The following is a 27,522-nucleotide window of genomic DNA, read 5'->3' as shown; positions in this document are numbered from 1 at the left end:
AACTCAAAATGAAGGATGATATTTCTTCCTAGGGAAAAAAAGGAAGATTTTGTGAAATCAAAAAATTTGATCTTTTTTTTCACAGTGTCAGAAAATTTTAAGGGATGCTGAAGAGTCTACGGCCAGAATGCAGGGTATATGGGTGAACGTAAGGGTGGAACAGAGTAAGCTATGAAGCTGATAGTTGAGGACCTTGCATGCCATATACATTTTAATTTTTTTCTGGACCCTCATCATCTATATTCCATTCTTATGTTTGAGGAATCCTCCATGTTAGTCTGTCCAAGAAGCAAGAAATGGAACATAGCCACCTTCACAAGCTTCCTTAGAGAAGGGTACAGAAATCTGCCCAGGGATTTTCCCATCAGCCCCACCTGATCCAGTAATCTAGTGACACGAAGAAGCATAAGCAGTACAGGTTGCTTCCCTGCAAGGGTGGTGGCTGCTAAGGCAGCTACACTAGTTTCTTGTGGCTCCAGGGGCAGTGTCTGGAGAGTGAGGTCTGGTGTATGCTCAGCCACAGCGGCATCTGACATCACACCAGAGAGGGGCTGGAGCGTAATTCCGGGCCTGTCCCTGGCAGCCTAGCCTCAACCTGCTTCTCAGGCTCTGCCAGAATTTTCTGAAATGCCCAAGGTCCTTTAATAAGGCCACTTCTGTATAAACTATCCAGAGGTGGTACTTCTGCCTTCAACCAAGAATCCCGACTGATATGCCATGCAAAAGTGCTTGATCAGGGCTTCCCTGGTGGCGCAGTGGTTGGGAATCTGCCTGCCAATGCAGGGGACACGGGTTCGACCCCTGGTCTGGGAAGATCCCACATGCTGTGGAGCAACTAAGCCCGTGAGCCACAACTACTGAGCCTGCGCGTCTGGAGCCTGTGCTCTGCAACAAGAGAGGCCGCGATAGTGAGAGGCCCGCGCACTGCAATGAAGAGTGGCCCCCGCTCGCCGCACCTGGAGAAAGCCCTCGCACAGAAACGAAGACCCAACACAGCCCAAAATAAATAAATTAAAAAAAAAAAAAAAGTGCTTGACCTTTTGTATGGTATGTAGAACCAAAAGTCAATCATTTCCTCCAAATGTGGGTTTGATTTAGAATTGTTATATCTTTTTATCCTTTAAAGAATTTTATAAAGTTGATCAATTTTATAAAGTTGATCAATAATACATAAGGACATATGTATTATTTAACTGATGGTTAAAAAGAATATGGATATAGATTATCTTTTTTTGAATATAGATTATTTTTAATTAATAGAACTTTACTAGAGCTTTGAAATCCTGATTTTTTTAAACCTTCAAGTTACTGTTTTCCCAAAAATTGTCTTCTGAATCAACAAATAAGAAGTTGTCTCCAATTCCCAGATCTGTGTAGTCAGAAACTTCTTTGCAGCAATCTGCTTTTAAAAAGTATTGAACAGGACACTTTCCTGCACCAACTTTGCAGATGAATACTGTCTAAACAGCAGCCAGTGATTTATGAGCTATGTAAGTCAGTACCTGAATGTGGCCACTTCAGTTTAGAATTTGAGAGCTGCAAATGTTGTGTTATAACATTTACTTTAAAAATGCAATATTTCCACGTGATCAACTCAGAATTTAGTAAAAAAATCAATCAATCAATCAAAAGAGTATCCCCATCTCATTTCTAAGCCGAATAATTTTAGGTTTTCTTTTCCATCTATTCTTCCTTTTTATTCAAGCAATTCTGCTTGTGGAGAATTTCCCTTATGCAGCTATTTGTTATCAATGTTGTGCATGAATGAACTCTGAAAATGCAAACTGTGTCAAATGAATATTTTGTCCACATGATAAGTTGTTAAGAACCAACCTTTTAATTGGATGAATGACAGAGTGGCCTCAAGAGTAATGTCTGTCCTTATTTATTTGGCACAAAATATGAGTGCTCTGAGGTAAGGCTATGCAATGAGTCTAATTTAGGGACACAGAATAAAGATACAGACTGCCAAAAATAAACAAAAATCTTCTTTGATTTTCTTACCTCATATATCACGTAGATACGTGACTACAAGGAGGAAAAATGACAGATAATAAGACAACATCTTTCATGGCTGTGATCAGAAAGAGATTATGTAAACATTAAAGGGACTGCTCAAAATATTTTAGAAAGTCTACCTCAGAAAAATGAATTTGAATATTTACATTAAAATTTTCTCACAATAAAAAAAGAAGTAACTGCACAGGAAAAAAACATGTTGCAACTAAGGAAATTTTATCTTTACTAGAAATGTACTTCTTAGCACAGTAATTAAGATAGCTCTTTTTAGTAGTTTGTCTTCTTTTTATAGCCCAGCCCAGTATGATTCATGTAATGTGAGGGTCTAATTCTTATTATGAGTAGGAATTTCTTTCTGTATTTCTAAGCACCACCTTTAAACTACATGCTCCTAAGTTTGTACAATTATGTTCCCGAGTAGGTTGTTAACAGCGAAGCTCTTTCCAGTTGTCAAAGCTAAGCCTCTTAAAGCAAACTGTTTTCCCATCGCTTCTCTTCTCTCAGCTCTTATTTATATCGGACCTTTATTGGAAATAAAAAGATGTCAGTATTATTTTTTTGAAAAAAAGGTAAAATATCTAAGTTTAATTTTATGTTTCCAAGAACCAACACTGAGCCTTTTTTCAGATTCGAAGTGAACAGCTCATTCTGGATGACAAACAAAAGCTTCTTATCCACCTTTTCAAATCCAGTTACTCCTCTAGAATTTTCCATATACTGCGCTTCAGTTATCTTCCTAAAAGACTATTGTAATCATGGAGCTTCATTACTGAATAACGTATGATAGTTGCCTATTGTATTAAATTCAAATAAATTCTTTTATATTGACTATATGCCCATTACCTAGCAATAAACCCACCATGCTTGCTTGTTTTTTCATTTCCCCACATGAGGAAGCACTCTGAATTTCATTAAGCAGAGTATCCACAGTATTTTACATATTAATATATCCTTATGAGGAATAACAGAGTGCAATGTATTGTCCCTAAAGTCCTAATTATACTGCAGTATATAATTTATGTGTTGAATTGAGGTAATGATTTATCCTCCATTTTTAGCCCATTCTTTTCACATAGCATTATGTCATAAGTATTTTACAGTTTCATGGATAGTGAACATAGAAAATCATTTTTGATGGCTGTCTATAATTGTCATAGGGTGCACAGTAGTTTAACCATTCTCTCTATCCCTTATGTTGTCTCACACATTAAATATCACTCACAAGTCTAAAGTCATCTCTGCTTTCCTTAGGATAACTGACTGAAAGTGAAATTACCAGGACAATGGATATATTACAAATAACCAACACTGAAAACTTGAAACCAACCTTTATATTTTAAGTGTCCATTTCATATGAACATCAAGAAAACGTGTTAAAAGCTACTGTTTAAGAGTTTCAAAATCAATATATTTAGAGGAATTAAACTGCTAGGTACACATTCTAAGTCTCATAAATAAGTTGATATCATATACAAACACATTCAAAATCATTCTCCCAAAGACATTTAAAATTATATGAAAGAAGTCAGAGATTAATGATAAATGTAGTTAGAGTTATAGAAATCCCATTCCATGGGTAGATTTATTATCACCTATTTTTGGAAGTTTACTTGATTCTGATATGCTTGAAATGATGGCTCACCGAATTAAGAAATCGTCAATGACTTTTAGTTGTGCCTAATTATTCTACATACAAGAAAAATTAACTTAAGTAACATCACTCAAGACTAAAGGTTGTTCTTATTAAAGACAACACTAGGTAAAGTCTTCTGTTACTCCCTTCTCTATTTAGTTTTTTTTTTTAATATTTAGCTGTAGAATTTTGTTCTTAAAATGAAATATTTCTTAAATTATATTTTTCTAGCATTAGTTGAATAATTGTTGTGCATTTCCGAAGGAGAGATTTGAAGAAGCATGGATTGAAACAGCTGTCATGCTACCAAATCCAACATCCTGATGTTAATTTCCAAACATTCCTCATTCTGCCAGGGAATGGCCTCCTATTGCTTTCCACAGAATCAAATTTCATGGAATGGATGTTCCTTTGAGGTCCTCTAGGCTGAAGCTTACTCTATCAGTTTGGACCAGATCATTTCTGACTCTGCATTCAGCCCTAACCTTCATTTGACAGCCCATAAGCCATGTCATCCTCCAATCACAGAGGAGGTTGTTATGAGACATTTATCTTTATATTTTAGTGTCTCTTTATATATTTTTATCACTCTATAGTTCATAAAGCATTTTTAGATCCATTATCTCATGTAACTGTCACAATCCAATAGGAAAGGTACAAAATCTATTATTAGTCCTCTTTTATAGGTGACTCAGAAAGGCAAGGTGATAAAGTAATTAATGTCAGAGATAATATAAATACCTAGGTCTCTTCATTTCCAAGCCAGTCAACATTCTACTATCCCTCCTAACATTCTCTGGTCATTTAGGTAAAAGTAATCTTACTGTTTAAAATGATATGTCATTTACCACCTTAGAACTACGTAAGAGCCTAAGAAATCTCAATAGATCTTTTTTTTAAGATTCCTCTTTAAATTAATATTAGTCTTTTAAATCCATTTCAGAATTAGCATAGAGAATTTCCTGGAATACACAGAAAAATATTGCATTTAATATACACAAACTACAACATGAAAGATGTCAACCCACTGAAGCTGAGGCAGGACTTGAGTTGCAAAGGTTCTAAACCATTGGATATTATCAAACCTTAGTAAATTATGTAGATATGATGGTTAATTTTATGTGTCAACTTGGCTAGGCTATGATGCCCAGCTGTTTGGTCAAACAACAGTCTATAATATTGTTATGAAGGTATTTTTTTAGATGTGATTAACATTTAAATCAGTAAACTCTGAGTAAAGCAAATTACCCTTCACAGTGTGGGTGGGCCTCATCCAATCAGTTGAAGGCTCTCAGACACAAGAATGAGGTCCCCCAAAGAGCCAAAGGGAAAGGAATCCTGCCTCCAGACTGCTTTCAGATTTGAGCTGCAACATCAACCCCTTCCAGAATTTCCAGCCTGCCAGTGTTCCCTGTAGATTTTGGACTTATTGGCCTCTACATCTGTGAACCAATTCCTTAAAATCTCTCTCTCTCTCTCTCTCTCTCTCTCCAGAGAGATGAATAGATAGATAGGTAGATAGATAGACATATATCCTATTGGTTCTGTTTCCCTGGAGAACCCTAATATAGGGTTAGATTCATTAACACCTATTCCCAAGCTCCTGCTCCTTTTCTTTCTTCTGGCTATGGAAGCTGGATGTACTCAATTTACCCATCTCTCCTGCAGTCATAGATGGCTGTATGACATAATTCGAACCAGGGATATGTAGGCAGAGATCTATGGGGAAGACTTCCATCCTTGAGAAAAGGACAAACCCATGTCAGTAGAAAGTCTTCCCCCTTCCTACCTGGAACTAGGATTAGTTTCTTTAAAATGCTTGAAATCTATACGCATGAGAACAGATTCAACACTCTAAGGAAAAGAAGACCAAAAAGAGAGGAAAAGCAGGGGACCATGATGCATCATTCAGTATCTACTTAGTCAGGGCCGACTCACCTACACATTCTGGAAAATAGACAAACAAAAGCCACTGTGGCCAAGTTTTCTGTCTTCTTTAGTTAAACACATTCTTATCTGACACAATAACTTGTAAAATAGCTTTTACAGATCTACTCCAATATTTATAGCATTAAACTGGTAAGTGTTTCCTTAGAGAAAAGTTAGTAGAAAATAATTTTTTAAACTAAAAATATTAAGAGCCCAGGTACAATTTATTAAGCACTTAATGATTTCCTTAATTAAAATTTGAGACATTTAATGAGTATCTTTTTTTAAAAGGCCTCATTTACAGCTATGCTGGAAGAAATAAGCCCTGCCAATCAGTTGATATCCACAAAGCAAAACTATGAAGTCAGTTTGCCCACAAATAGTTGTAGAACAACATTAATAAATAAGAATATAGCCACAATTTCAGGCTAGATATACTCCTCGCAAATATACATGTTTTAAATTATTTGCAAAGCTGCACAATCAGAAGCTGTTTTCAGTGGATTAGTCAAAATGAAAAAAAAAATTTTTTTTCAGTTAGCATGATATATGAGCCTAAAAACAGCATTACAGGCAGGTTTTAATAATATCATGGAGGCTCAGATAGAGGCATTTCAAAATGAACTGGATTGGAAAGACTGAGGCACATTGCACAGGAATTTGAATAAAGCTGTTTTCAGAGTACATTAAGTTAACCTAGTGGCATAAGGGTTTCCAGAATTCCAAGACTTTACTCTAATTGAGAGGCCAGAAGAGATCCTCTATACCCAGTGGTAAAAGAGGACGGTCATTCATACTTTTCAGGGTCCATCTGTCATCTCTTGTCTGTAGTCTTTCTGGCAACAGTTTGGCTCTTAGGTAGACACCGACACAGTCAAAATCTCTGTTTCCTTCTTTTGTGCTGTGACTCCCTCTTGTACAGCTTTGATCTAGGGGAGGCCAGCCTGCCCACACCATGCCCTCAGGGTATAATGCACAGCCCATCTTGGCTCAACCCTTCTCTATGCCTGGAGAACTGACCTACCTACTCTTTAAAGTTAAGGTCAACTTCTCCATGAAGCCTTCCTGCCTAGACTTTATAGCCCCCAACGATGCTCCTTTTAAACATTTACTTTGCTTGTCTACATACAACTCATCAATTCCATGCTCACTTCCACACTATTAACATTCTCATTTCGCTCTTTCTTTTCCCACTACACTCTAAACTCTTCATGGGAAGAACAATACATGGAATCTTATACTTGGTAAGTGCTTCAGATACACTCATTCTGATATGATCTAATATCCTGATATTTCTACTGTATAACTTTACATTTTGTTTAAACTCAAGAAGTAGCTGTACCTTTCTAAAGCTGTTATCTGAAGCACCATCTTTATTTTCATATTCTGTCTACAACTAAGCATATGGCTGGCACTCAGCGCAAGCCCACTTACTGTGATAATTCTAATAAGTATGGTAATAACCCCATTTACCTGTAGGGATTTTCAGGAGGATTTTATTAACAATGTAAGTCCATGTAAAAGTCACTCCTAGAAACTAATAACTATGAAACACTCACATTAAAAATCTCTGAAACAGTAAGGGTTTCTACAAAGTTTTAGCTCTTTTTGAAAAAATGTATTTCACTATTTCTGAGAAATTACCTCTGTGTGTGTGTTTTTCTGAGAAGTAAATGACAAATCTTCATTCTAACATAAACTAATTATCAGAACAAGAAATATTCTTAAGATAAAATGAGCTCTCAGAATATACCCCAATAATTGAAATTCTAGTGTGATATATACACCCATGTGTACTTCGTTTCTAAATAGTATAGCTAGAAAACAATTTAGATAAAACTGACAGCCTACATTTTTAATCTTGCCCTGAGGTAGAGTAAAATATATGATATTCTGTTTCTATTGAAAATGAAAACTTTAATGTTAGAGATATTTTTCTTGTAAACATAAATGCTAAGGACTGGAAGAACTCTAACAATTTTGGTCCCTTTAATTTACTCTTCAAGATCTCTTCCAGAAAGATTAAGAGACTCTATCACTAACAGGTAAGCCCGTCTAGTGGAGAAAATGCTAAAACTAAAGCAGCACCTCTCCATTCTGGGTCTTTACTGTCTGACCTTTGTAGCCTACCTCTTTTCTTTCCAATTTTCTTAGATTGAATATATTTGAACTTGTCAATTCCAATCTGACATCACAGACTTAAAATAAAATGAAATGTCATTCTTTGAATCCTCAGGCATAAGGTGAATGTAACATTTCAAAAAAAACACGGTCTTTGGAATCAAATAAACCAGAGTTTGAAGCTAAACTCTGACAGCTCTCTAGCTGTGTGACCTTGGGCAAGTTACTAAACTGCTCTGAGCCTGTTGGCCACTTCTAGCATAAGACAAACGAAATTTCATCTCACTCATTCTCCCTTACAGCCCAGTACAGTGCTTGCTACGTAACTAATGATCAATTGTTTATTTTTACAGCTATATATAAATATAAATCAATTTGATGCTTAATTTGATTATATTATATACCCAGAAAAGTTTAAAAGCTTAGATTATTTATCATAAACATCATAAAATACTAAACATTTCAGACATTTCCTAGCATATTTATTCATAACGAGATGGAGTAGAAATTAATAAAACCACACCAGGTTTCAGATCAGCATTTGATCAGGTTGTCTACACTGCTTTTTACACTACGATAAGTTCTTGTTTTGGCTTCCATTTTCTCCACAAGCTATATACCTTAACTATTAAAATGATCCAGAGACATCCAAATTTACTTCAATAGTAAGTATAGCATTAAGAAAAAATCTGAGGGTTTCCCTGGTGGCGCAGTGGTTGAGAATCTGCCTGCCAATGCAGGCGACAAGGGTTCGAGCCCTGGTCTGGGAAGATCCCACATGCCGCGGAGCAACTAGGCCCGTGAGCCACAATTACTGAGCCTGTGCGTCTGGAGCCTGTGCTCCGCAACAAGAGAGGCCACGATAGTGATAGGCCCACGCACCGAGATGAAGAGTGGCCCCCACTTGCCGCAACTAGAGAAAGCCCTCGCACAGAAACGAAGACCCAACACAGCCATAAAAAAAAAAAAAAATAAATAAATAAATAAGCAAATATGGTTAAGAAAAATATATATTATAAAAAAAAAGAAAAAATCTGATCAAAACAGCTGTATAAAATGATGCCAGCACTACCAACCAATTTTTAAAATAAGAGAAAATCTATTCAATCCAGATCTAGATTAATTTGGCCAAGCCACATTAGTAGTTCTATTCTACAGGAAAAAAATAACATGGCAAATATGCTAACAAAAAAGGTATTCACAATTTTCTAATACTCCAAAATCTGTGACTATAGGTGTATATAAATTGGCCATAAGAATCATATGCCACTAATGTCACTCTTGATTCATCTTACCCAGGAATTGTGGAGGATGGCTGTGCTTATTTCCCATCAACACATGCATATAAACTGAAATTTAAAACTAGGATGGTGAAACAGAAAACCAAAAATGGAATTCATCACTCAAATCCCCAAAAATATTTTTTTCACATAGTGTTTTCAATCACAAATCTACCTTTGCACAAAGAATAAGATGAAAGCAGGGGCTCTTTAAAAAATAAAAGCACAAATGTTTTACATAAGCAGGAATTGTCAGTATTATTACTTACAGACTTTACACAAAACTGATAACTGCTATACAGTAACACCTGGAAAGCAATGGAACAGTTCTTCCAGTATTTTCAGACACATTTTACAACTGTCTTGTCAAATTTGGTAAAATCAATTACACTCATTATCAACTGTTTCAAGCAATTCTTCAAAATGATGTATTTGACAAAATGGAACTTGGGTCTAATTCAAATGAGATTTAAGTTTTTTAAGCCCTGACTATTTTGAGAGCGTTTGCTAGGTTTCTATTCGCATCTCTGAACACAAAACCTACTTCATGTGACGCTTTGTTAAAAGTGTCAAAATGGAAATAAGATGTCATATTTTCTCTCTTAATCTAGCAATTTAGTTTTACAAGAAAAGTGTAATGAAGCTTCATAATGTGCCCAGAATATTAGGTCATTGTGGTTGTATTTTGTAAGCTAAGGAATCAATCTAAAAATGGACTGAGGCGGAATAAAATCTGATAATACCATCTGAACACTATGAACTCTAGAAAACAAAGAAATATTAGGGAAATAAAGGACAGAAAATTAAAATTTAGTTAAGATTAAGAAAATTAGAAGCTAGGCAGAAAAAAGTACGGAAAAATAAAATTTATTTAAATTATGGACTTACAGGACCTCATTGAAAATGCCTACCTTTATAGGGTCTGATCCAAGAATTTTGTTTTATTATAGAACTATCATAATTATATTATAATAATTATGTGTTTCAATTAACACAATGCCATTCATTATATTGCTTAGATTTCAAAAAATTAATTTATGGCATACTGTTAAATGCTCTTTAAATGAAAAAAACAAATCAATTATAATGGACTTGAAATTATTTTTACAATTGATTGTTAGACAATCCATATGTACAATTTACTCGATTGAATATATAAATATGGTAATGCATGTGTAACAAATGTGTATACTAGCAAAAGTAATCATCAGTTACACACTTACAACCAATGAAAATAAACATTCGCAAGCACTACGATAAAATATATTGTCAGAAGAACAAATACTGATTAACAAAGATTATTTGACTGTGGTGGGTCTCTATACAGACTTTCCAAAGTTAGGAGATATTCTTTCTGTAATTTGACCACAACTTCATAAATCTTTAAGAATATTTAATTTAAAAAAGGGAAACCAAGACAAGATATAGGTTAAATACGAGAAATGCAGAATTTTAAACAACCATAAGGTAAACACATGAATCTTAATGTAAGCAGTTATATGGGGATGATGGATTTATATGCTATGTAATTAATCTAAAATTATCCTGCTATAAATCTACTTGTAGCAGAAGCACCTACAGTGCAATTAATTAAGACACAAAACAGAATTATATGTTCATAAATCTGAAACTCCAGTTTGACAAAGGAAGACGTATCCTAAGAGATGTGGAACATTGATCTAAAGCCATTTCAGACAGAAGTGTTATAAAATGATTCTATAAGAATAACCTCCAGGTATAACAAATGATGTCACGTAAATATGCAATAAACTGCTATCTAAAATTGTCAACTAAATTTTCAAGGAAAAGAACTTGATCCACTGCCAAATAATACTATACGATAAAGTTCCATGCTATATGCTTTAATGACCCAAAATTTGTTTTCCAGTCTTATTGCAAAAATCTACACAATGACATAAAATATTGCATAAAAGATCTGGTAAATCACACAATAAATGGAAGTCCAAATTCATAACTTAACATTTATTATGCTTTATGCTCATTATCCACTTACTGGCCTTTTAGTAATAAAGCACCCCTGTGACTCCCCATTAAATGTCGTCACAAGCTCATACATTAAGAAATGTTTTATGTATACAGACATACATTTATACTAAATATGATATAATACACATAATTGGTATGTATATAATCAACATGCAGTCTGATAATACAAGAGAGCAATACTCCTGCCTATATAATCTGGGAAAGTTGTTCAAGCTATGTGGGCCTCACTTTTCAAGTATTTACAAAGGGCTACAAAGCCATATATGATACCTGACCCATCATCTCTCACCCCTTTTCCTCTCTGATCTCACATTTTACTACTCTCCCAGCACCTTCTCAACTCTAGTTTCTCTTGCCTTCTGGCTAGTTCTTGATCTGCCAAATACATTTTCCTGGGGACTTGTCCACCTACTGTTTTTGGCTGGAAGGCTTCTCCCTCAGATATCTGCATGGCTCAAATATCATCTTCTCAGTGAGGCCCACCAAACAATCCTACTTAAAACTGCACACCCATCATCCTGCATCCCTTAGCCCCTTCCCTGCTTATTGATTGTCTTTCCCCTCTAGAAAATAAGGCAAGGACTTTTGTCTATTTGTTCTTTCTTTTTGACTGCTATAACTCCTGCGCCTAGAAAAGTGCCTGGAGTATCAGGTGCTCAGTAAGTATTTGCTGAATAAATGAATGATGAGTGAGACTCAATGTACCCAAAATAGAAGTCATTTCTTCTCTGCCCATGCCTCAAATACACCAATCACCGAAAACTACTCTTCTTCCATTATTCCCTATTGCTAGGAATATTATAATACTATCACCTGAGTCCAAAACCTAGGAGTCACCTTAAACTTTCCCCCATTCCACCCTTACATCTCACCAATCACCTACTTTGGTCAATTCTCTCTCCTCACTACCTCTCAATTCCTTCTCCTCACCTCCACTTCCACTTTGACTCTTTGATCAAGACTCATCTCTCACTTGGTCTGGGGCAATAGCCTCCTAACTGTCTTGTGTCACTATCCCTAGGCACAAGAGCATCCAATCCATCCTTCCGTGCTCCAGCCACTAAAGGGTGATCTGATCATGGTTACCTATGAAGAATTCTTCAAAGCTCCCCATTATGGAACAGATTTTTCACTCTGACTGCTCATTAGAATCACCCAGAAAGGTCTTTAACATACTATTCATGGGCTCCATAATAAGTGGATCTAAGCCAATTACATCACTCCCACTAATTCTAAGAATCACTGATCTACAAGGTATACTCTAAACCTTTGAGGATGACATACAGGGCCTTTCACAATCAAGGTCTACCAACAGCTTTTGAGCCTCATGTCTCCTGCCACCAGATATGCTTGAATCAAACACACTATTTGCTATCATGCTATTCTTCCACCTTTGCCTTCCCATGTATCCCCACTCACCTGGCAATGTCCCTGTGCATTACTTCTAGTTTGGAGGAAGCACTGCATTTTCCTGTTCTCCTTGGGAACTTCTTCCCTCACATTCCTGTGTATCTTATACTTCCCTCCATTATAGCAGTCAGCTATAGCAGTGGACAAGGAAATATTTGAGAATAACTGGTTGAAATCAAAGTTATTCATTTAAGTTTTTAAGTAAGTTTTGGTTTCTGTACTCAATGAAATGGATCACTGATACCTTTCTTCCTTTTGAGCTCCAATTCAAAAAGTCATTGTTAAAGCAAACAAGTCAATGAAAACATTCCACCTATATTTTAAGAGCTCTATTACTATATAGTTATTCAAATGTAATAAATAAAACCATCAGTTAACACCTTAAGCCTTGCATGAATAAACAATGTATTTTTTTCTAAAAATGTTTTAAAATCAATCTTGTATTTTTCTAAAACAAAAAAGTGATATATGAACCATGAAAATCAGACCATGAGGAAACATACAATTGTGAGTGATGGCTTTATATTCATTGTCTTTAAATCCAGTGACTAACTCTTTGGAACAGATGAGTAATAGACATAGAAAGAAATGCAAAAGTGCTGATTCCTTTCCTATAATTTTTCCCTAAAGGAAAATATAACATTTATGGAATAGTTAAGAATGGACTGGATATTTGAAAACAGAAAATTAATAAAAAATAATTTATACAAAGGTCTAAACCCTAGAGCCACATTAGAATCACCTGGGAAGTTTTTAACACTACCCATGCTACAGGCCTCACCTGTAAAAGACTCTGATATAATGAGTCAGGGATGGGTTCCATCATCAGAATTTTTTCAAAGTCCCCCAGGGGACTCCATTGCGCAGTCAGGGCAGGAACCACTGAATCAGCACCCTCCCTACTACAGCAAAGCCCAGCTTTCAGAAGGCAGTTGCAATAAATGCTTTCCAGTCAACATTATTTCTTTCCCATGAGAGGAAAAAAAGAATATGAACATTGTAAATTGGAAAATATTAATAATAGTTAACAGTTATATAGGAATTAGTACATGTCAAGCATTATTCTAAGGACTTCTAATACATTGACCTTTTTATTCCTCGCAATGGCTCTGTAAAGTTGGCACTATTTTATGCCATTCTGCTTCTGCAAAAATAACTAACAGTTACAGAATGCTTAACACTGCCGGGTATTATTCTGAGTGCTGCTATATACATTAACTCATTTAATCTTCACAACAGTGTTGTGAGGTAAGTACTGTTGTTATATCCATTCGACAGATGAGGAAACTAAGGCACTGAGAAGTTAAGTAACTTGACTAAGGCCATTCAGCTAGTGAATGGCAGAGCTGGGATTTGAAGCCAGGTAGTATAGTTCCAGACTTAATTAAAAAACAAAATCCTGGTGATCTGTGCTATATAACAGGCACAAAATATATTAATATGCCATAAAATTACTAAACACGTCTTTGGTTTTCTCCTCTTCAGGAGACAGTAACACAAACGAGAGGAAGATACTCACTTAAGAAAATTAAAATAAGAATCATTTGATCCTAGTTCCAAGACAGGTACCAATGTTGGACCCAACTGGAGCTTTCATGACTTAGAAGGAAAAAGATTGAGAAAGATGACAGAGATGGGAAACCCAACTCTGTATCAGATGTGAAAGCAGAGATTGGTTAGAAGCCTGAGTTCTCCTCCCTGGGGGCTCCATGAGGAAAAGGAAGGTCTGTGTGTCCACTGCTGATAGGACGTGCTCAATAAATGTATTTGAGCAAATGAAATCAACTGGCTTTTAAGATGTGAGATGACTGAATTCTAAAGCAGAATACTTCAATTTATTTTCACCCTATATTTTTTTCACATTTTAAGATACTCATCATGAATATTAAATGACCTTATTTCATTTAAAATTTATTTTTGTATAATAGACTATTAGATTATTAAAACATTGTTTCATCATTTAAATGTTGATCTTTAAATATTTTAATCTGTGCATGCAAAAGTTACATTAAAATTAAATTATATAGTAAATTTAATAAATATATAATTATTTATATAACTTATATAATAAGTATAATTATTAAATTTATGAAAAAAAGACACTTCTAATAATTAGCTCAAAAGCTAGGTAACCACACTGATAACTCAAGGCTGAGTTGTTAGGAATTCTCTTGGGCCTGACTCAGGGCTCCTCAGGTGGGGTCACCATCTGGTCCATGATCTGGTTTGATTTCTCCATTTGTAGCTGGTGTCTCTACCTTCCTCTTGCCGAGCAAAGCACAACCACAGATCTTCCCTTAATCAAGGACACAATGGCTACACTCTGGGTTTTCACCAGAGAATATGCATAATTCAAATTTCCTGTTGGCCAACCTAATATAAAACATTTGCCTGAGAAGTAATACCCATAGACGGCTCTCTGAAAAGTATTCTGAATTTTAAAATGCAATCACGGAAGTTATCAAACAATGGTGTACCTGACCATAATTGTACTGTCTCCAAGTAGAATTCCTCCTGAAGAATTGCCCTTCTGCATTACAGTCTTGGTGTATATTGAGGGAATTTATTAGAAACAGCCAAGCAAATCATGCTATTCTACTTATCAAAGAAGTGGTGCTGAGTATGTGATCCCTCAGAACCTCTGTCTGCTCTATGGGGAAGATTTCTCCCAGGTCTTAGTATCAAGTCAAGCTAGGGTTCTCTTTAATGCCAGGAAAAAAGGAACTCAACATGTATTTTTCCTTTTTTTTTTCTTATTTTTCTATATGTCTTCCTTTTTCCCTTATTTCTTCACATTTTAATTTTATTTTATTGTATGTTACTTGTATTAATCTGTATATTTCTTTAAACCATCTACTCTATAAATAAATAGCTCTACAATAAAAATGAATGAAACAGAAAGGGATAATGAAGAGTTCAGCTACCACTGACTGTGAAGAATGAGGGACACAGCTTTCAAAATTATAAATGGTGAGTGAAGATTTTTAAATCTCAGAAAATTAAGAAATCCATTTCATTCGTTAGTTCCCAAAACAACGTCGGCTGAATTTTTAAAATAAATATATTATTTTGATTCAGTTAATTTAGAAACTTGTAACATGCTTTTTGTACTATAAATATCCAACACCTTTGCAAGACAGGCTAACATTAAATGTATGTCATGACTCAAACTGATTTACTTGTGGTTAAGCCTTAACTAGAGTATTGTTTAATAGGACAGTAAATGAAAAGAGCATGAGAATTCTGAGGAACTGCAACCCCTCCATTTTTCAGTTTACATGTTTTCCTATTGCTCAATAATATCAAATAATGACTCATATGATTCAAGACACTGATTTTATTTTAATGAAGTTTATGTTTAGCTTAAACACCTTATTAAAAGTTACTTTTAATATATTTTGTGCAAAAGAAGTAACATGCTATAGTCAAAGCAAAATGCAGTATAGTTATATGATAGATTACATTTTTTTGTATGTTGAGCACTAATTCATTAATTCACTAGCTAGAAAAGAGATTGAAATGAATGTTTCTCACACAGCTTTTTGGAAACCAAGACAAAGGAAGTGGAAGTAGAAAACTGACTTGGAATTTTTTCAGGAAATTAGAATACTTTTGATCAATTAAGGAGGAAGAGTATTCAAAGTTTTTAACTAATATGAGTGTTTATGTTATCATGGAACTCATTTCAAATTGCATGGAAGCATCTTCCAAACTTTGCATTTTTCACAACCGTTGGAAAACACACATTGTCAGAATTCAGGTGGTAAGGCATTAGTTAACAATGAAAACAGACTAGCTAAGACTACAAAACATGGAGAAACTGTACCAAGTTTGTCCTTCAACTCACAATGCAATTTTATTTTGTACAATGAACGAAGCAGTGTGGCAGAAAAGAGATTTCATAAAATCAATGCGGGATGATTTCATCTGACAAGTGGAATGGGGGTGGGAAGAGTAGGTGTGAGAAGCTCACTGCTCTTAGTTAAGTTAAAAACTAAATATGACTGAATTAGAACCAAGAAAAGACTGAATTTTTGAAAGACTGAATTTTAGGTAAAAATCCCAGACTTATACTTTTTCCACAGATATTAATATACTTTAGGGGCATAAACCATGTTCATGGTACAGTAAAATTAACATTACAGAAAAGGGAAGCTCATAAGTAACAGAAAGAAGCTAAGAAGGATGTGTAACAGCCCTATAAGAATGGGACAGATATTTTAACCTTAATGGTTATGTTACAAAGAATTTATATGTAGCTACATTTTTTATGGTATAGTTCTCTGGTATTACAAGCCCAGGGAAACACTTCCAGAATATATCCTTTTGTGAAATAATGGAATTTTCTAGGGTGTTTATAGCCTTTAGGGGGCCAAGATTAGACATAAGACATTCTGGTGTGAAATTAACTCTTTAAGAAATCTATTAAAAATCTGTTTAGTCATAAGAAATGATTTTTTAAACCACAGAGAAATATTTCCATCAACATGGAACTGTTTTCTTTGAAACAACATTTAATTAGACAAAATAAAGATACATATTTTTTGGCTCCATTTAACTGCTAACATTAAAAAGATAAATACACACTATTCTGAAAATGACTCTTAGATGGATGAAATGCAAAACTCCCTCACAGGGAGAAGAAGAATCATTGAAATTATTTTAATGCTTTAATGTAAGTGATCTCATTAAAACAAAAACCAAAGAAAAGGAACTTCCAATTCTGCTAAGACACAGAATGAAAATGAATTGTGTGAATGAAAATGAAACAAATAATTTTTCAACAGTGAGAACTTTCTACTCCTCACTAGTCTAGTAATTTACTAAAAATACCTATAACAAAGAAAGTGTAACTGCATTATACGATTTACAACTCTAAACAGCCAACTTTGAAAAAATTAATTCTCTGTAAACTATTTAAAATACACATCTCATTCTCACTAGAAAATTACTTCATTTCCTAGAGAATCTTTTAATGAAATTTGCAACATGTGGATTATCTGACTCAAAATATCAACACTCTTACGCCTACCTGGTCCAGGCAGTTAAATTAAACGTGCAAGGAGAGGCTGGTGCTCAACAATAGGTCATGAAGGGACTCAAGACTGCCTGCCTCTGCTAATGGCATAAAAAAACAAAATCAAGAAAACCTTAAAACACCCCATGTGCCAAACAACATTTAAGAGCCATATGCAGCCTCCCAAGCTGCCAGATTGTAGCTCAGATAACTAGAAAAGCAGTAGCCAAGATAGGGCTCAACCAAAAATGTGAACTTAGCCAACAGTAGGTGCCAATAAATTCTAACACTCACAGAGTGTAAAGCATAGAATAATTTTTCATGATCATGCTTCAGTTAGTCATCTATACTTATACAATTGAGATATAAATGAGTATAACAGCAACCCACGAAGTCTGTTGATTATGAACATCTGCCATATGTCCTTGAAAACTAGATGTTTCTACCTCTAGGGGAAGGAAGAATCTCAATTCTGACTCTCCAGTGGTCTCAGGTACAGAGAGAACCAGTCTGTCTGAGACCCATCAGCAACCAAAGCCCTCTTTATTCAGAAGAAGTCAAGCCATTCCTGGGCCCTATGTGTCATGTCTTGGAATATCAAGGTTGGCCTGTCATGAGCATTTAATTTACTGAGAACGTGATGAGAAACAATGCATATCAAAATGCATTTGTAATGTATTTTATTGATCGTTAATGACAGAAGAAAGGAAAAGTAGATAGAGATGACAGAGGAAGAAACAGAGCAAGGGGCCAACAAGCAAGACATATTTTCCCAGACCACCAGGACCTTATCCTGAGGAAGAACGGAAGCTATTGATATATATCACTTCCTGAAACACCTGGGAAACATCAGGAGGGGGTTCCAGCTGCCTTGAGAGACAAGTTCCAGGGTGGTCCTGTGAATTGACTGCAGAATGAGATACTACTGACTTCCTTTTCTACCGAAAATTCCAATGAAACTCAGAAAAGGGGGCTAATCTAGAAATCCATACAGTAATTTTTTTTTAATGTAGATAGAGTCTGATCTGTTTGAGATTTCTTCAATACATATGTTAAATAATCACTTGTTAAATAATATTTTCCACAGTCTCAAGATCAGTTATTTAATATGATACTCAAAGACTGAAGCAAATATTTGTAGTGCATGTCTGAAAGTCATCCAAGTGTTATGTTTTACCGATACTGGATTCCTCATAGTTCTAAAATACTGAAACATACTCGTTTCTTGTTCTTTGCCAAAAAAACCTTACACTTGTATTCTTCATTGGAAAAAATTTTATTTCATCTGACTTTTTGATATAGATGAATCACTCATTAACAATAATTAGTAAATGAATAAAATTGATGAATCCATGTTATATGTAAGATCATACATGATCTATTCAGCATTATGACAATAACAGCTAACACCTATAGACAATTTACTACATGCCAAATACTATGTAGAACTTTACATGGATCATTTCACCATTTCGCTTAATCTTCTACAAAATCTATGAGGCAGACACCATTACAATCTCTGCTTTCAACTGAATTAAACAAGGCTCAGAGAAGTAATTTTAAAAAGACAGTGAAACTAATGAGTGGTAGACTGGTGACTCAAACCCAAATTCAAGTTTATACCTCTCTCTATCTCTCTCTGTCTCTGTCTCTGCCTCCCCCTCCTTCCCTCTCCTCCCTCTTGCCAATATTATGCTTAATTGTATATATAAACAGAGAAAGTAGACTTTAATTCAGCAGTAAAGAATACTAGAAGATTCCTAGATTTTCAAATAATGTAATTCATAGTCAAGAATAGCTACACGCTATACAATCTATAATTGTAATATTTTTGTCCAATTCTCTTCCTACAAGATCTGCAAGCCTGTTTATCATTTTTAAAAGATAACATTCCATCATGATGCTTCATTTATTCAAACTCAAAAATTGTGAACATGTTTCTGTAACAGCGCTGTTAACTCTGCAAGAACTTTTGTTAGGAGGAAAAGTCAAACAAAATCCTAAAAGCTATGGAAAGTTTAGCAAAGAAAATTCAAAATTTTAAGAAAATTCTGTTATAGATGGTTCTTATAAAAGAAATATGGAAACAAAATTACTGATGGGTTTCATAGTTTATTCTATGACCAGATGTGAAATCTCACCTTTATGTGAATGCCAACCCAGAGTGGAATAGATTAATTTTTCCATATAATGTGAACAGTAGCATAGTTGGACATTTCAAGTAACCTAAAACCCGACCTGGAAAGCCCTAGTTTGGCTGTGCCCCAATCTACCTACTCAGTGTCCAGAAAATGTAGAACACACCCTAATGTTAAAATGCTTATATATGATTTAATTGTATACTTATCTTTACTAAATTTATTAACAGATACTATTTAATATATTCCTTGGTAAAGAAATTTTCCATTATTCCTTTAAATAAGACTCAGGGTTAGGGCTAGGGTTAGGGTCAGGGTTAGAATTAAATCAGTGCCACCTTTAAAATAAATGTTGTTTAAATAGTTCCTTTAGAGATTGAAATTCCAAAATAAAGTAAATTCTATGTAATTGCTTAGCAAAATATAAAGTCAACATTCTGAAACAGTATTCCTTTAGAAGATAACATTTTCTAATGCTAGGAAAAAATGTAGAAATTATTTTTTTCATACAGATTCTGAAGTTAGCGATGGGCAATTGTCAGTCTAAAATTCAAATGTATTGCCAAAAGTTAATGTAAATATGGTGATCATAAAGTTATATCCTACAAGACTTGGAGCTCCCTTTGTTTGTCTCTTCTTTTATGTCAGTTAATGAAAAGATCTAAGATTCCACTTATTCTAACAGAGAGGGTGCAGATATCTACGATTAACTCCCCTTTAACCAGAACAAATGCCTATATTATAAATAAAATATTAAATCAATTCTTGAGCATGTAGGTCACCTGAGCATATTTTACTGTCTTGGATCAGGAATGGGCAGGCTGCTATGTGAGGACTGTACCTTCACAGCAGAATCAATGAAAACTTGAATGGAGGGACATAAAAGTTTGTCAAAACTTTCTATGTGATGTTAAGGCAATAAAGCAACAGATAAAATATAATAATTTTCCATCTTTATTTAAAATATGATTTTTTTACTCATCCATACAGAGACAATGTCTGAAAAATAATATTTTCATGTAAACAAAAATCAACTGACTGTGTTTTCCATATAAAGTATTTTTTGCCTTCCAATTAGTTTTATATTAAATGGAGAGACAAATCTTTTTCATTGAGTTTATTAAATTACCTATTTTTAAACTATAATGTGCTTATCTACATTTTTATTATAAAGGTATACGTAAGTTGGTTTTATAAAAGAAAATTAGTTTCTATCAATAAAAGGAATAAGGTACGTAATAATTTTAAATTTGCATAGCACATATTCCAAGTAACTAGTTACTATTAATACTTACTTTCTGTAATAAATATAAGAAATACTTCCCCATAGTGTAAATATCATGATGCATAAAAAAGAAAGCTAAATTAAGGAAAGTGGGATTACACTTCTAAAAGAAAAATGAATGGGACTGTGTAATCTTGAGGTATAATGACTTCACAGGGAACATGTTTTCATAAAATGTTTCTTCGATACTGAGAAATCATGACAAATTTGAAAAGGTAAGTAAATGAGTTAAGTTATAATCTACAAAGGTATGCAGGGTAGCTAAAAGACATTTAACTCCAACCACTTGAAAACCAAACTGCAGTGAAAACTGCAATACATTATTTAAGTGTTAAGTAACTTTTACTAAGATTAACTTTCAGGAAAACTGTTTTAAACGCAATTGCTTTTCATTTCAAAACCAATTTCTGAAGGAAAAAAACCTCAGATTATTTCGTAAAACGAATTACTACAATAAAACAACAGTTCATAACTCAGATTATTTAAATAATGGGTGCGGTTGAGAAAATGGAATGAGGGCAGACACAAAACAAAATTTTAGAGAACCAGTCATAATATTAAGCAGTTACTTAACATCTTCAGAATTTCTGTTTTTCCACATAATCATCCCTTTTAAAGTTTTGTGAATAAGTCTATTATAAGTGATACAACATTATGAGTTAATTTTTCCTATGCTTTAAAAATGTATGTTAAATTTTCACATAAGAATCTTCCAAGAAACTACAGAGTTTAACTATTTGAAAACAAAGAGATGCGATTACATACCTAACCAAAATAACAACAAACAAAGGACGAAATGCGAAAAACTACAGCCCAAGAGAACAGAATTAATCCTCTTGTTAGAGACAGGAAACGGATACACATGTATATAAACACCAATAAAGCAAATAAAGCGGAAGTAGCATCTTCCAGAGATGTGACTATATACATAAGCTGCTGCTTAAAGTTACGGGTCACGCTAATAAGAAAGCCTCGGACAGGCCTCAGCTCTGATAAGAAAGGCATCTCCCACAATCGCCCTTGTGTCCATCACTGGCTGTTGCTATCATTTTCAAGCAAATACAAAGATACAGAGAGAATAAATAGAATCACTGCCCCAGACTGTAAATTGTCACCCACCTGTAATATGAGAACATTTTCATCACAGCTCAAGTCTTACCTCATAAGACCAGACACACTGAGTACCACCAAAACGTCGAACACATCTTCCTACTTCCACGTCCTCGTGAGTCGTGTACATTTCTCTGAGGCATTCACCAATATGTGGCACCATCCTCCTGAGAACCTCGCGACTGAAGATCATTCCAGGTCCTCCCATGCAGAAGTTCTCCCCAGGCTCTAGCCCCAGCTTTCCAAGTTCTTCAATATTCCCCAGGCCAGTCTGGCCCAGGTAGAGGGGCTTGCTGCTATTCAGTGATCTAAGAAACTCTTCCAACTTATCACCTACAAAGAGAAAGGCAACAATCACTCCTTTTCCTAATTTCATAATCATTTATAACACACCAAGCAAGGGAAAGAACTTCCAATATTGTGCATAAACTCCCCAAAAGTCTTATACAATTGAAAAGAAGAAAAACCTCTTTGAATATTCCATTATTTTAAAAATACTAATTTCTAAATTATAATAAAATTTTCATCACATATACCTATCTATCCACCTATAAGAAATCGCATTCACCAGGAATGCCCTCTTTTTTAAATGTTTGTATGAAATTACCCAATTCATTATTTTCATATCTAATTATCAATATTTCCTCTGCCAACCATCTCTAAGGATTTCACTCCTCTCAACCCAAACCCAAGAAATCTCTAGTTATTAACTCTACATTCAGTTCTTGTTAAATTATAATAAAATTTAATCAACCTTCTAGTCAATGAAAAACCTTAAGTCTGATGACAGTCATCAGATTTTTTTTAAAGGTGAAATAATGACAAGGAGAATAAAGACAGGTTTCTTAGCATGTATGAAGTAGTGATAAAATTCTCCGAAATATAATATTAATATTCAGCCCTGATTGGCAGACTACTGATACCCGATAATTGATTTAGTTTAGTGTTTTGTCCGTAACTAAACTCAGGTCATACACAACCCAAAAGGTGTGTGTATACATATATGTATGTGTGTGTATATACATACATACATATATATATAGAGAGAGAGAGAGAGAGAATATCAAACTTGCCTTGAAATATAACACTTTGGAACTTTGGAAAGTACCCTTTTAGGAAAAAATTAACATTTGTTAAAATTTATATAATTGGTTTATAGTTTGTAAGTTCATCAGGAAAAACAATTTTAAAATAAAGTTCTGTAGCTAAAACAGCTCCAAAGCATTTCGTACTCTACCAAGTGATATACTAGAATAAGTAGTCACCTTCTTTACATTCCCAGTCAGCATTTCTACCATCTCAGCACGTGCAGTCATTATCTTGATCCTACGCCATGCCTCTTGGATTTCAGTGAGTTTCAGCTGACTATTATTGGGTTCTTAATACAAAATGCCTTTCATTCTTAATAGAAATGGAAAGAATATGGCATTTCAATGTTCTGAAGGACAATCTTTCAAAGCACTAAAATATATGACAGAAGTGGATGCTGTTAATGCAGTTTGGAAATTGTCTGCAAAGTGTGGCAAACTTCTGCCAGGAAACCTTTGTGATTTTAAAGAGACACAGAAGACGTGGGGACTAAAAGATAGTGGATCTATCAATTATAGATATCCACATAACTTATATCTACCTATAAGATACTGCAATCACCAGGAATGCAATCTTTTTTAAATGTTTGTATCAACTTATCCAATTCATTATTTTCATATCTAATTATCAATATTTTCTCTGCCAACCATCTCTAAGAATTTCACTCCTCTCAGCCCAAACCCAAGAAATCTCTAGTTATTAACTCTACACTCAGTCCTTGCCAAAATGTGACAGTTTTTTCTTGGGGGGGGGTGTCTTATTTATTTGTTTGTTTTTCCTTGAGTATGTAAAAGATACTACCTGAATCAGGAGAAAGCAATAAGGCTACAATTAGAGTGGTGTAAACTAAGTAAGGGCTGCCCCCCTTTGACCAAGAAGCTAGCAAATGTGGAAAGAAACACAGGGAGGGGCTTCCATGGTGGCTCAGTGGTTAGGAATCCGCCTGCCAATGCAGGAGACACGGGTTCGAGCCCCCCCCCCCCCCCCCCCCCCCGTCCTGGAGGATCCCACATGCGGTGGAGCAACTAGGCCCATGCGCCACAGCTGCTGAGCCGGAGTGCTACAACTACTGAAGCCCACGTGCCTAGAGCCCGGGCTCCGCAACAAGACAAGCCACCGCAATGAGAAGCCTGCGCTCGCAATGAAGAGTAGCCCCCGCTCGCCGCAACTAGAGAAAAGGCCGCACAGCAAAGAAGACCCAAGGCAGCCAAAACACACACACACACACACACACACACACACACAGGGAGCCCTCCTTCAATACAACCTAGCTACTTCCCTTGTGTTCCTCTCCGCAAAGAGCAAGCCTGTAAAGATTTCCTCCCGCTCTAAGGAACATTCCTCTGCTCAGTTTAGCAATCTCTGGCCAGAGCCACTCACACGCAGGGCGAAGGACCGCGCCTCTTTTAAAACGGACAAAGTTTTCTCGTGCTGGGGCTGCGCGTGGTTTCGGGAAGGGCTTCCCAGCCCCTGCTTAACGCTGCAGCCACCAAGATGGACTGGAAAGGATCCAGCCTAGTGTGTGCTAGTACAGCTTGGAGCTCCTAGGGTCTGGATAATTCGCGGGCGCTGTCCCCTTTTCCCCCACCACCAATTCCTGTCAATACAGCCATCCCCTCAGGGTTTTACTGAGCTGTTGCCGGGGGCGTAAGGAACTGCTTGAGGCTGCACTGCGGTGGCTGGAAGGAGCTGTGCGCGGGAGCGGCTGGGATGCTCAAGCACTCCCATTGAGCGGCGGGTGGTGCAGAAGGAAGGGAAACGCACAGAGAAGGGTGTGGGACAGCGAAGATGATTCCTCAATCTCACCAGTTCCAAAACTAAGCTTGATCCAGTAAAAACAAAAGGATAGAGGGATAATCAAGACCACCGATCTCCAAACTGGCTCTCGCCTGCATCCTCCACCCTCCTTTTCTCCACCGAGGACACGCCCCTCTGGACCGATTAGGGAAACTACCACCACCTGGGGCTTTCAGAGCAGTGTAAAGTGGGAACAGCCTCAGGCTTAACCCCGAGGTCCCTTTTCTCGCCTTCCTACACGATAAAGAGTAGTAGCAAGAGGTGGGTGGAAACCAGAGCAGCAAGAGTGAGGAAGGCGAAAAAAGCTGGGCAGGTGTGAGGAGGGTCCAGACCGCAGGAGAGGAGGAGCGGACTAGGAATGGTGGGCGGAGGCGAGCAGGTGTGGGGGGGCGACCGGCTCGGGGCTGCAGGAGCCCGGAGCACGTGCTGGCAGAAAAGCAGAGAGGGGCTGGCCAGGGATAGGGGCTGGGCAGGGATTGGGGCTGGCTGCAGAGAAAGGAGGCGGGGAGGCGAGGAGACGGGACAGCAGGGGCTGGGAGGTCACCTTTAATGTAGACATCGTCGTCGGCGCGCATGAACCACTCATACTTGTCCAGGTAGTGGTCATGCATGTACTTGATCATCATGAAGGACTTTTTCTGGGGAGGGTAGGAGTCGTCCACCCCAGGCAGCGCGATGACAGGCAGGGGTGGCGGGGGGTGGCCAAGCCCAGCGTTGGGGGGCTGCTGGCTGGAAAAGAACTCCACACGGCCGGGGATAAAGCGCGCCCAGGTCCGTTGCACCGCCAGCGCGCGGCTGCCCAGGTACTTCTGCGCGGTCATCACCCCCACGTACAGGAAATCCCGGGGTCGGGAGCTCCGGGCGGCGGCGCCCCCGTCCCCGCTGCCGTTGTGGCTACTCCCCGGCCGACCGCCTCTCCGCTTCCCAGCCGCGTCTCCATCCTCCTCCTCAGGTTCCCCTTCGGCCACAGGGGCTCCGGGGAGCCCCGTCGCGCCTTCGGGCTCGCGTCCTCGCCGCCGCTGCTGCAGCGGAGGTGGCTGCTGCCAGGGGCTGCTGCGAAAACTGGTTCCCCCCGGCGCTGCTTCAGGCAGCTGCGGCCCCTGGAACTCCTGGCGCGCTGGGGGCGGCGACTGCTCCGGCCACTGCCGGGCATAAGGCTGGGGGAGCGGCTGCTGCGCGCCGGCGCCAGCGGCCGAGCGGCCGTAGTAGGAGCAGAGGCTGGAACCGCGTCTCTTCCTCTCGCTCAGCTCGGCCACTCTGGGGGCGATGAGCCAGGACGCAGCAGTGAAACCCAGCACCAGCCCCAATGCCACGCTCATCCACGGGCGGCGGGAGCGCACGGCCATCGCGGCTGCCCCGGGCGCTGACGCTGGCTGAGCAGCTGCGGCGCTGCGCAAGGGTCTTCCGCTTCACACCCGCCCCTCCTCCGCCTCAACGCCCCCAGCCCCGGCCGCCGCCCGCAGCACAGGCTCTGACGCCGCCTCCGGGTCGGAGCGCTCCGGGCGCCTAGCCGGCGGCGCGTTGCAGCTGCCGGCCGAGTTCCCCGCTCCGAGCGAGGGTCGGGAGTGAAACTTCTCCCGGCGGTGGCGGCGGCAGCGGCGGCGGCAGCAGCAAGAGGAGCTGCAGGAGGAGGAGGTGGAGCGGCGGCGGCGGCAAGGCGTCTGCTCCTAGGCTGCCACCCTGTCACTGGCGCGCCTGGTCCCTCCCTCCTCCCTCCTTCCCGAGCCCCCGCCCTCGCTCCCCCCGCCGCCGAGCTCCGGACTGGCCCGGAGGAGGAGCCACGAGCACCACGGCTGCCAGCCGCGGGGAGCGCGGGCCGCTGTATTTCCCGGTCACCCGCCCTTGGACGCCCCCCGCCCGCGCTTAGGTCCAGAGCCGGCCTCCTCTCCGGAAGGAAACGATCCCTGTCGGGCCGCCTCCGGCTTCCAGCGCCGACGCCCCCTCGTTCCTCCTCCCCCGGTCCTAGTTCTCCGTCCCATTTCCCGTCCCGTCCCGCCCCTCCGCCAGCCTCGCAACACCCGCGTCCGGGGGCTCCGCCGCCCTCCTCCCAGCGCGTCGGCTCCACTGACCTCATCAGCGGAGCTCGGGTCCCAGAGCCCACGACGAGCGCCCGCAACTCCCTTCCCGCTCGCCTCCCCCAGCCCACAGCCGGTTACGTCCCGGCGTGACCCTTCCCCATTCTGCCCCGCCCAGGTCCGCCCAGGCTCCTGTCTTCGCGTTTTCGGTCCTTTTCGAGTTTGTCTCGCGGCTGCCACTTCGGGTCTACTCTCTCTACTCCTTATCCCGCTCACTGTTCAGGAAACCGTCTGTCCCACCCTAGCACCTCTCCATCAGCCTTACCAACTCCCCAGTCCCTACCTGCATCCTTCACCACTTTCACCACTACTTCCCAGTTGTACACAGAAGCACCATTGTCACTCGGTGTCTCTCCTAAGAAAATCTCTGGAGGGATTGGAAATACCTACCCTGAAAGGCTAGGGGAAGTCACGGTGAGTGGGGGGCTTCATCCCCAAAGAAAATAAAAATTCCATGTTCCCCACCTGTTGAGTTGGGGCATGTGGGGCTGCCTAGTGGTCCCCTCCTCAGCTCTCCGTTGGTTTCATGTCTAGAAGTGAGAACCATGAACTGTTTGCAGCCTTGATAGAGACTAAGCTCAGTAGGATTGGCAAATGATGGAGAAATGTGAA

General features: G+C 38.4%; 1 protein-coding gene across 1 annotated transcript in view; it reads right to left on the bottom strand.

The window, feature by feature from the left end:
- Positions 1–26,188, bottom strand: part of CHSY3 (chondroitin sulfate synthase 3) — a 293,046-nt gene extending 266,858 nt beyond the window's left edge. The window contains exons 1-2 of the mRNA XM_061188131.1: positions 25,380–26,188; positions 21,999–22,282 (exon numbers count right to left, since the gene is read on the bottom strand). Coding sequence (XP_061044114.1) covers positions 21,999–22,282; positions 25,380–26,181 — 1,086 coding nt within the window. The 5' untranslated portion in view covers positions 26,182–26,188. The remainder of the gene's footprint in view (positions 1–21,998; positions 22,283–25,379) is intronic.
- Positions 26,189–27,522: the final 1,334 nt, after the last annotated feature.

The sequence above is a fragment of the Eubalaena glacialis genome, chromosome 4, assembly GCF_028564815.1.
Source record: "Eubalaena glacialis isolate mEubGla1 chromosome 4, mEubGla1.1.hap2.+ XY, whole genome shotgun sequence".
In the NCBI taxonomy this organism is placed as follows: domain Eukaryota; kingdom Metazoa; phylum Chordata; class Mammalia; order Artiodactyla; family Balaenidae; genus Eubalaena; species Eubalaena glacialis.
Note: the sequence above shows the minus strand (reverse complement) of the source record. Positions and strands in the feature narration are given on the sequence as shown.